Below are 11,730 nucleotides of genomic sequence, written 5' to 3'. Positions count from 1 at the left end.
GTTCCGTTGGCAGCTGGCGTGTAGTACGTGTAGCGAAACTTTTCAATTTGTTTATTATGTATTCAACTGTTTGCTAAAGCTTTTATTGTTGCTATTGCCATTGCGCGAACTCTCAGTCAGGCAGTCACTTAGTCGTCTAGTCAGTCGGTCAGTCGATTGTTCAATTGTTGCTGCTGATCTTACGTCGATCTGGCTGATATAAACAAAACGCTTGTCAGCAGCAAAGATCTTTGCTCAACGCTGCGCGTTGCTTGATATTCTCAACGCTCGCTGTCTGCTAGGGTGTTTTCACGTAATGACTTAACTAAGCTTGTGCTAATAAATTAATAAATATAAAATCTCACTGAGAAGAGCGCAAAAATAGTCGCAGCAAATTTAAAACAGTTCAAATATTAGGATAGGCTGATTTGGGAGATAGTGGTAGTAATGTGCCGATATTGTCTATTTTTGTAAATACCACAAACTATTAACAGAATAAAAAGATCTCTAAAATACTCTTTCGTTAAGTTAGCTTATATACCACCACCATTATATAGGGTTTTCAGTAAGAGCGCTACAAAAACGGTTTGGGATGTTAATGATTATTCCTGAAAAAGTACATTCAATGCCATTATGTATGGCACTCAATTTCTTTTGCTTGGCCACCACGGGCACGCTAGCAGAAGTCCAGACGCTGAACCCAATTTTCGACGGTTTTCAAGCATACATCGGCCGATATCCCTGAATTTCACGTTCGATATTCGTACGAAGTTCATCAATCGTCGCTGGCTTGTTCGTATAGACCATAGACTTGACGTAGTCCCACAGGAAATAGTCTAACGGCGTCAAATCGCACAACCGAGGCGGACAATTGACTGGGCCATTTCGTGAGATAACACGTTCACCAAACTTGGTTTTCAATAAATCGATGGTGGCTTGTAGCGCCGTCCTGTTAGAACCACAAATTGTCCAAGTCCATATCATCCAATTTGGGTCAAAAATATTCGGTTATCATTGGGCGGTAACGATTCCCATTCACAGTAACGTGTCGGTCTTGATCATCACGAAAAAAGTACGGCCAAATGACACCGCCGGCTCATAAGCCGCACCAAACCGCAATTTTTTCGGGAATTGCATCCTCATGCAGTACGTGTGGATTGCTGCTTGACCAATAGCGAATATTTTTTATTGACGAAGCCACTCAGCCAGAAATGAGCCTCCTCGCTGAAGATGATTTTTCGATGAAAATCCGGATCATTTTCAAGTTGTTGCTCAGCCCAATTCACGAACATAGGACGATTCTGGTGGTCAAGCGGCTTCAGTTCTTGCGTCAATTTGATCTTATAAAGATGAAGTCCAAGATATTTTCGCCAAATTCACAATAACAACGTCACAGAGATGCCCAACACTTGAGTACGACGTGTGAGAGGTTGATTGATGTGCTAGCCGCAGCAATTTTCTCGACACTACGGGCACTTCTTTGTCTCACTGGCACGGGAATATTTCGTACTGTGCCAGTGGATTAAAATTTGTCCACTAGAAGCTCAGTTGTTGATCTGACAGGACGATTATGACGACAATAAACCATACTGAAGAGAAAAGTCGAAAGAGCGGAAAGAATATGGCGTTGTTTGCTGTCCCTATTGGTCTACTTTTACCTTTTGAAAACCCGTTATATGGAATAAAGCGGGTGGGGTGTTCGCCTTATAATAGTTATATGGGGGTTGAGACAAATTGTCAATAATTTGTATCCATTTTAGACACAAAGCTTCTTCCATTATTAGAAAAACACGCTCTCTTATTTCCATTAAGGTAACTCACGTATTGGCCTATATATGCGATATAAAGCAAACCGCAAGCTCGGAAATCTTTATAATAGGTATACATGGGCTAACGGAAATATTGACACGTTTCAATCCATTTTTGCTATACTGGCATACTATTATCAGAAAACGGTCTCTCTCCATATTGCAATAATCTCAGATTAACCTATATTTTCGGTAAAAAGTTATCTATGTATATGTACGGTGGTCTGGAAAGTGAATCAAATGGAATATAAGTATAATTGTGCTATGTGGGATGGATTGCGACTTCATCCATTTTCACACTGTAACATAGAAATGTTATATATTGAATTTGGCTAAATTTTGGTTTAGAGCTCCAAAGATATGGACCGAATTTCCAACTGCAAATCACTGCCGATTCGCAATAAAATCGATTCATTTCTGAAGCGAATAGTTACTGGCGATGAAAGGAGGGTCATTTACGACAATGTCACGAGAAAACGGTTGTGGTTGAATCACGTTGACGGTCTGGAAGGTTAGGAGGGATAACGTCCGGTGTGTTTTACGTGGGCACCTGCTGACGACAGCCTTACTCCACGGCGCTCAAAAGCACAGCGGATCAAGTCAATGTGTTGATCAGCGCCCTGAGAATGCTAAGCATTTTCAGTACCAATTGGCAGTGTGGAATGGACACACTAACCACCTTGGTAGGGTTCGAGGCCCATCTAAAACCTCTGCCGTGCTTTGGGTCCGGCACCCGGTTGCAATGCAACTCCACTTTCAACTGACAAGGTCAGTTCTTCCCGCGATTTGGGTTTTAACTACAACCACCACGATACTCCCCGAGGGGCCAGTCCCCATGGGCAGGTTGGAGTTACCTCCAAGGGCTCCTGCTCCCCGTGGTACCAGAATTAAGTCTCCGGTCAGACCTCGTAGCCGAAACTACTACCAGTTGAGCTTCCATACGGCTCTGGACTGGTGGCCAGGGGTTGGACCCCATACACACATCACTTACACACACCAATCATACAAAAACTAACCCTAACTTCCAGCTAACCGCCTTCGCCGCTTAAATAGTTCACGCGCAAACGACCCTAACTGTTCGGTATTCCGACTAGTGGAGATCACACCACTAACATCTAATTGTCCATCAGTCCAGCTAATCCCCATAGGTTAGGAGGGATAGTCAGGAGATCATCTACTATGACCTGCTCTCTCAATTCGGACTTTTACAATTCGACCGTGTGAAAAAAGCAATCCCTAAGAAAAAGCCAATTGTACGGACCTAGAACCATGTGGTTACTACCTTCTCTTATCTATGGTGCACTTTTTGATTGATGGAAAATTCGCCATAAGGGAAGGTTGTGATAATCAACTGTCCCAGAGTTTTGCCAATAAGGGCGCAGATTACTATGAGAGTAGCATTAGGAAATTACCAACAAAATATCCAACAAACCGCTGCTTATTAGTTAGTGCGAAAACAATGCTATAATACTCAGCTTGAACTGATATTATAGTATTTGAATGAGTTTCCTTCTAATGAAAAGACATTTGAAGTTCAAGCGACAAATGTTACCAGTTAGATAGGTGCTCAACTGGTAGCAGCAAAATCAACAAGGTTTGGCCGGAGACTTAAATCTGTTAATCAGTTAGCCCTTGGAGTTCGCTCCAATCTGCTCATTGGATTTCGCCCTTCGGGGAGATTCGCGGTGGCTATGGTTTAAACCTAAGGTAGGTAGAATTGAAAATTAAGTTTAGTGTGGATTCGGACTGAGGAGGGGTGGCGGACCCATAGCACGGCAGAGGTTTTAGGTCGGCCTGTTTTCGGAAATAACAGGAACAACTGCAAGGACCTCTGGAAGGCTTCAGATAGGGAAAAACGGTTGATGCTACGACACCACCTATTGGAAAGGGATTGGATAAAAATATCGAACGAGGAATTTGTCTTAAATTGTGTATTTCTAACCAAATTTCGTGTGCGAAATCGTTGTGAATGTTGGAAAAGGCTTACAGTGATTCGGTGTTAGCAAAAACACAAGCCTACGAGTGATACAAAGCCTTCAAAGACGGAGATTGTTGAAGCCATACTTCGTTCTGGACCACCTTCGACCTCTTCAACTGATGAAAATATATAAGAGAAGGATATGGTGCTTGAAAATCGTCAGGCAAGTGTTAGAGAGATGGCAACAAAACACGACATCTCTCGCGAGTCTGTTCGAATAATTTTGGTGGGTATTTTGGATATGAAACGCGTTCTTGTTCGACTCGCCCCGATAAAGCTGAATTTTTTTTAAAAAGAGTACCGTAAACAGGTCTCTTTGGATATGCTTGATTGTGCGAATTCCGATCCCATATTCATGGAGAGCATTATAACTGCTGGTGAGACAAACAAGTCAACAATCATCGGAATGGAGAGAAAAAAACAAGATAAAACCAAAAAACACGCCAAGCCCGTTCAAAAATCAATGTGATACTCATTGTTTTTTTTTCTATATTCACGGTTTGGTGATCAATAAGGAGTTCTATTTGGCCATATTGAGGCGTTGGCATGTGAACATCCTTAGAAAACGGTCGGAATTGTGTGGCCGGAACAATTCATAGATTTTACACGATGATAATGCACCGAACCACTATTCGGTCCGAATTTAAAGCCAAAAACGCAATGAACACCATCGATCAACTACAGTATTCACCAGATTTGGCTCCATGTGATTTTTTCTTGTTCCCCAAACTGAAGTTGTCGCTCCGTGGAACCCGTTTTCAGTCAATCGTAGATATAATTCGCTGAAGGAGCTGAAAGCCATCGCAAAAAGTGCTCATGAAAAGTGTTTCAAAGACTGGAAAAATCGTTGGCATAAGTGTACTACATCTGGTGGGGTTACTTTGAAGCCGACAAAATAAATATTGATGAATAATTTAATATTTTGCGTTTTATTTACAATTATCAGGTACTTTTTTGTCACAATGTAAGTTAAATTACAAGCGATAATTTAGTTTTTATTGCTGATCGAACTTGACACCTTTCGAAAATATTGTCCGTTCGTAATTCGATTGGCAGGTATTGTAGTTCTTTATTAGTTCTTAAACTCAAGACACTTGAAAGAGTTCGCACTTAAGTAACAAAATGCACAGCTGTATCGGGTCCAATGAGCCATTTGTCTGTTTAGAGTTGGACAACGGTCAAAGCTCGTTATTAGTGATTTTCTTTCTTTGCTTAATTCAGCTATTACAAATAGGCCTGTTGCATCCTTCTCCGCGAGCGGGCTTGCGACACATATTCCCTTTCTTGGCTTTCTTAGTAATGGCACAATTATTTGTACCAATGTTGTTAGTTTATTGTTGTTGTTGTTAACTACCATTTTCGGCCAATGGACGCTGAGCATGCCACATTGCGGGTCGCGGCGGCGCGCTAGATAAATTGAACTTTTCATTTACAGCAGCTGTTGGTGTTGTTGTTGTTGGCGGTAACGCGCTGAGCTGCGCTTTCGTGTGATTGTCAACGGCTGAGTTATCAGCGCAAATGTATGCACATATATATGTATGTATGTCTGTATGTATGTTAGTTTGAGTATTGGAAATGCGGAAATTGTTCGGATTGACCAAATCGACGGTGGGCAAACAGGCAGCGCACAAATATAGAGAACAACAACTATACAAGGTGTAAGATAAAGAAATAGTCGACAGCCATCAATAGCCGCCTAACCATTTAAGCCAACACGTTAACGATGCTGGAATTACACATTCGATTGCGGCTGATCTGCTTCCACGAGGCTGCCGCAATAGACACCGCTTCGGTTGGTTCTGTCGTGCGGTACCAACAAATGTGGGGTTTCACTGCAGCAATGCGGTTTGCCGCAGCAACAGCAAGACAGCAGGATGTCGTGGGTCGTTGGCGATGTCATTCACAGCTACTTTCTTTATTTTTCGCGGAATTTATTGTATTTCAATGCGCTGTTTACCAATATTGTCGGTTTGTAATTGCTGTTGTTGGATTTTATTTGTGTGTAGGTTTTGAGACTCAGTGCAATATTTGCAGTGGGTATTACAATTTTGTGCCGTCTCTCTTTCGATGTAACGGTTTGTTCGTTTCATATAAAGCGTAGAAGTGAGTTTAATGGTGATATCACCAAAGAAATCGAAGGGAGAAGGAAGTCACAGAAAGACTATAGTTACGCAATTTATTGTACTTCATCTCCTTATTTATTGGCGTAGACACCGCTTACGAGGTTATAGGCGAGTTAACAAAAGCGCGCCAGTCGTTTCTTCTTCTGTTCGCTTCTGATCTCTCCAACGGAGTGGAGGTATTCCTCTTCCTCTGCTTACTCCGGCGGGTACTGCGTCGAATACGTTCAGAGCTGGAGTATTTTCATTCATACGGACGACATGACCTAGCCAGCGCAGCCGCTGTCTCTTAATTCGCTGAACTATGACAGCGTCGTCGTTCCATCCAGTGCGACATTCGCCGTTGTCAAAGCGTAAAGCACCATAAATCTTCCGCAGAACCTTACCTCGAAAAGTCGTAAGGTCGACTCATCAGATGTTGTCATCGTCCATGCCTCTGCACCATATAGCAGGACGGGAATAATGAATGATTTATAGAGTTTGGTCTTTGTGCGTCGAGAGAGGACTTACTTCTCAATTGCTTATTCAATCCAAAGTAGCATCTGTTTGCAACAGTTATTCTGCATTGGATTTCGAAGCTGACTTTGTGGTTGGTGTTAATACTGGATCCAATATAGACAAAATTATTTACAACTTCGAAGTTATGACGGACAACAGTGACGTGGGTGCCAAAGTCGCGAGTGCAACGACTGTTTGTTGGATAACAGGAGATATTTCGTCTTGAACTCGTTCACTACCAGACCCATTTGCTTCGCTTCCTTATCCAGTCTGGAAAAAGCAGAACTAACGGCGCGGTTGTTGAGGCTAATGACTTTATTGTACTAGGTGGACCAAAGGTAGATCTCTGTTTAAATTCCAAACACACGGCATAATGGGGAGGAACGAGCACGAAACTTATGAGCAGCCAAGTTTTTTCTTAGCGTTGGCGTTACGTACTGAAAGAGGTGGTCTAAATTATTGATTAAAGTAGCGGACACACTTCTTGAAAACAGATGGTGATCGACGAATCATACAGGATGTGTCTTGATATTTTCCGTCGGACAGCTCTATAGTGAGGCCCACATACTTCTGGTTGAGGAACACAATGAAGAAGTTTTTGCTGCGATGAATTCGCAGAAATCAAATCAATCAAGCCGACAGAATCACCACTTAGGTATTATACGTCAAGAGAACATTCAACTCGACAGCATTACTCAAAACTACTTACTTACCGAATCTGATTCTCGTCCGATTGCTTTGAAGAGTTAACTATCTTCCATTTGGCTTAAGATGAACCGTTTCTTTAATAAAATCATTTCTTCACCTGGGAAGTAGTAGGGGCTCGATTCCTGGACATCAATGTTCTTACATGGGTTTCACGTGACATGCAAGGCGGTGGTTAGGTCATGTAGTAACTCGTGGGACATATGTTTTGTATGTCGGGGTCTATTCTGGATAGGTAAGAGTTAAACCTGCTACCGTATCCAGAATGAAGTTACCTTGGTGTTATTCTGGTTTCACGCGGCAACTCGCTCACTGCGGAGGGAGTCGATGAAGATGTTGATAAGTCCACTGTGATTGGCGTTCAATACACAACTGAAGCTGGTCGCGTACTTAAGCGAATCGGTATACTGTTGAAGTTCGTCAACGTACCAATCGCACGGAAGAATTCTTCCGAGTTGACAATCCTTGGCCGGATAAAAAATCTGTGTCCGTTCCGGTTACGTAGATCCGATAGCCGTAGGAACGAGCTCCCTTGATGTTCCTAGAGGTTGGTTCGACGTCAAATTGATCACTGCTTAATTGTTTTGATTTCTGTGAAAACATCCCAATAAAAACATCTTGGAGAGAAATGCACTACATTTCTCTAACGAAAGCATATAAAGCTGTTCCACGGGGGACATCAAGAAACATTACGTGAATGTTTGGAGTACTGTTTTGTTGTTGTTGTAGCGGCAGAAAACATTCCTGTAATAATTTCGAGGAAGACTGCCGAGTTGATTGTCCTTGGCCGGATAAAAATCCGAGACCGTTTCGGTTACTTAGACTCGACTGTCGTGGAAACACTGGAGTACAGTGTTCTAACTTTTCTGTCTCTTCTTCGGCAACGTCCTGCTGTGATTAATGATCGGATGACCGATTGTCTTGTAAGTGGCCAACAAGGTTTCTTTGTCCCTCCCAGGTGCTGTCGTTTTGCGATTCGAGGATCTTGTTACGACTCTGTATTTTGGTTATGATGCGCAAGGAAGAAGTCGAAGTATTAAACGTAACTTAGAAATTTTGCAGTTGTTTACTGTCGAGATTTTAACGTCATCGTTAGCTACATATGTATTGGACACCAGCTATTAAGCTGTTGGAGGATATTGCTTTTATCCAATGACAAAGTTTCTTCGAATTTGTGAATTTTCTTTTTTGTTTTCAAAATTTTAATCTTAAATTCTTCAATACGAGTCAAGTTTGCATGACATGAAGGGCTTGGATTGTCACCAAAAGAACAACAACAAAAAATAATAATAAAAAATAAAGTCTAATAAAATAAAAACATATACCTACATACTATATGTACATATATGTAAATAAAAAAATATATGAAAAAATGAAAATAAAATTTAAAAAAATAAAAGTTTGCAGGTAGTTTGATGCTACAAAACACAATATATGTATATGCCTAAAATTATGCAAAATTATTGTAATTTGTCTGCGGCTACGATGGCTAGGTCATGTCTTCCGTATGGATGAAAACACGCCAGTTCTGAAAGTATTCGACGCAGTACCTGCCGGAGGAAGCAGAGGACGAGGAAGACCTCCACTCTGTTGGAAAGACCTGGTGGAGAAGGACCTGGTTCGCTTGGAATCTCCAATTGGTGCCAGCTTGCGAAAATAAGAAGTGATTGGCGCGCTGTTGCTAACTCGGTATAACAGCGGTTTCTACGCCAGTAAAAAAGAAGAAACAAAAATATTTCAAATCACATTCATTTAAAAATATTTACCTTTACTTGCTGATTATAATTGGTACAAATTTTAATGGCAGTCGATTTACTCTCAGGTATAGTGTATATCTACACCTGCCTACAATGTGCTGATGTTTCCGCTGAATTCATGGCTTTTCGCACAACTTAATACAATAAATCATAATTTTCTCTACATATTTCAGATATTTTGTTTCTTAAAATCTGCCACAAATAAAAAATGTGATAATGAGTAAAAACTAAAATATGCTAAACCAAAGGTAAAAAAAAATAGCATCCAAAATGCTATCCATGTGCTCATATACATGTGTATTTATGCATGTATGTCGTTCAACTGATTTGCGTATCAATAAGACTTTGACTTGGATTTCGCATATTTATTTGTATATAATTTTTTTGTTGCATAATATCGCCTTAAAATACTAAGTAACTAATTACTAATTGAATTCTTTAATTTCTCTCTCATTACTCCCTTGTTAATGGTCTGCAATATGAATATTGCATGTTGGTCGTGTTATATACTCATGTTGCTAGTTCTAGATGCTTTTCAACTTAAGTCGTTATCTAAAATTGTTTTATTTCTGTTTTTCAAAATTGTTGCAGTTATAACTCTGAATTTTCGTAATTTGTTTATTCCATCTTAAATGTTAAAATTTAGTCAGGTAAAAATAACGTTAATCACTATCATCATGTTTAGAGAAAATATATAGCGGGGAAAACTTACTGGTAAATGTTACAAAATTAAATGATAAAATGATATATGATGTATACATGTTTGGGTAGGTATGTGGAAGTGAGTTTGGTTTTCGCAGCTCTAGCAACAGCAATCCGCAAAGCAATTTGTTGTTTTCAAAAATTTGCTAAATTATTCTCCGAATAGTTGCTGTGTTTACGTAATTCAGTTCTTAACGATTTGCACTTTAAGTTTTGTTTACGTTTCAACATTTTTCCAAGCATGCCTTCAACTAGTTAGAAATACGTGCTAGAGTTCTAGTAGATATGAAAAATATAGCGGCGGAACAACTGATGATTTTATAGTAGATGCAACTTTTGAAAGTTACTAATTTTAATGGCTGCTATAATTTGAATTGCTGCGACTTATTACGATTATTTAACTTTTTCCCGCGGCAGCCGCACGAGCTTCCTCTTCTTTCTTTTTCTGTTTCTCTCGCATCAACTCAGCATCTCTGTGGTAATAAAGTTTTTTTTTTTTTTATTTCAAATACATAACATGAATAATACAAAGTGATAAATACCTTGCTTTCCGTTGTTCCACGGTCAAATTATCATTTCGTTTTCCCTTACTCAGTTCTTGATTCTTTTTCTGGGCCTTTTGGCGGGCAAGATCTCTTTGATTTCCACCTGAAAATTCATATAAACAACTATTATGACATAATAATACGAGCAGCATTTGCATATTAAAATAAAATGTGTTTATATATTTATAAATGTACAAATATATTTAAATTGAAAGCTTCACGTAAAACATTTCATTTATTTGAACTATAAAAAGTTTTAAAACATTTTACTGTTTTACTATTACTATTAACTCTAAGAAATAATTGTGACTATTACACTTTTGTGTTAACTAATATTGCGATTTCGCAGACCTTGGAATAACGAAGCACTACGGCTTCATATGCCACGAAGAATTAACTCTTATAGTTAATTAAATGTAAATAAGGCTTATAATTTTTGGGAATCATTTTGCTATCAATCACCTTATCTCTATATTAATACTGGTTATCGTGTTTTATTTAAGTCGGGTTCAATAACGTGTTTGATTTTCTAGAAACTATTAACATTTAAATATTTATGGCTTTTGAAAATATATGCATACATTTTAAAACACTTCTGTTTTGTTGTGTTCTTCATCAACTAATGATTGCGATGATCAGGAAATGTTTATACCGGTTTTGTTTTTAATATGTATTTATACATACATAGGCATAGTCACAAATATTATCGTTGTTGTTTACAAAGTAGGTGTAGCTTAAGTCAGTCATATATAACAAATTGCATGCATTGTCATTTGATAAGAAATACACCTACAAATATTTACATACATATCTATGTATATACCAAGGGAGTTTACTGCTTACGTGATTACTGTACTATAATCATTAGAGCTCAGGAGGTGTATTCAGTTGTTTCTCAATCGAAGACGTTAATTACCTCGAAAAAGTATTCAACTAATAAACAAATCCACACATTAACTAATATTTAAATAATGCGCATGCACATATAGCCTATTTTGCATGTGTATGTGTATTCCACATGTAAGTCAGCAGATGAGCTGTTTGCCAAAAATTTTAATGAACTGTATAAAAAATTATCCCAACATTCACTATTATTTATGACAAATTTTTCGAATATAAGCTTGCACTAACATCCCATCAAATTTCTTGTGATGGACCATTTTCAGATCCAAGTAAGCGTAACCAATTGAAAACTTGTATACCGATATAATTACTAAAACACTTTGTACGAATTTAAAACTTACGTGTCATGATTAGTGTGTGAAGTTAATGTTTCTAACAAAATTATTTACAATATTTAAGACTTTATCCGTGGCCGAAACGCCTGTCGAAAAATTTTCAATTCTATCGTTCTCGATTATTCTATTAATTTTATTGTGAGACAATTCGCTCAAGTAACTCGTTGTCTAAGCTCAATGCACTCGTTCTTTTATTTGCCAAATCGTCATTATTGCTGTATCAGCAGGGTTGCTCTCCTATATTGCTCTTAGAGCGATGTTGTAGATGTCGCCTAAAGCGGTTGTGTAAAGTGGTAGCTTTGTTCTTTAACTGCTAGTAGCTGCTAGCTATCACGAAGAAGAAGTTGAAAGTTACTCACACAATGAACGCAATAACGAAAAAATTAAGAAACGAAAAACC

At 39.0% G+C, this 11,730-nt stretch overlaps 1 protein-coding gene across 1 annotated transcript; it reads right to left on the bottom strand.

The window, feature by feature from the left end:
- Window positions 1–9,195: 9,195 nt before the first annotated feature.
- Window positions 9,196–11,479, bottom strand: LOC126751751 (putative SERF-like protein). The gene is made up of 3 exons (XM_050462261.1): window positions 11,337–11,479; window positions 10,090–10,195; window positions 9,196–10,020 (listed from the first exon to the last, which is right to left on the bottom strand). Exons 1-3 carry the CDS (start codon window positions 11,341–11,343, stop codon window positions 9,945–9,947), a joined length of 189 nt encoding a protein of 62 aa, XP_050318218.1. The 5' UTR covers window positions 11,344–11,479; the 3' UTR covers window positions 9,196–9,944.
- Window positions 11,480–11,730: the final 251 nt, after the last annotated feature.

Source organism: Bactrocera neohumeralis, chromosome 2 (genome assembly GCF_024586455.1).
Source record: "Bactrocera neohumeralis isolate Rockhampton chromosome 2, APGP_CSIRO_Bneo_wtdbg2-racon-allhic-juicebox.fasta_v2, whole genome shotgun sequence".
NCBI classification, from domain to species: domain Eukaryota; kingdom Metazoa; phylum Arthropoda; class Insecta; order Diptera; family Tephritidae; genus Bactrocera; species Bactrocera neohumeralis.
Note: the sequence above shows the minus strand (reverse complement) of the source record. Positions and strands in the feature narration are given on the sequence as shown.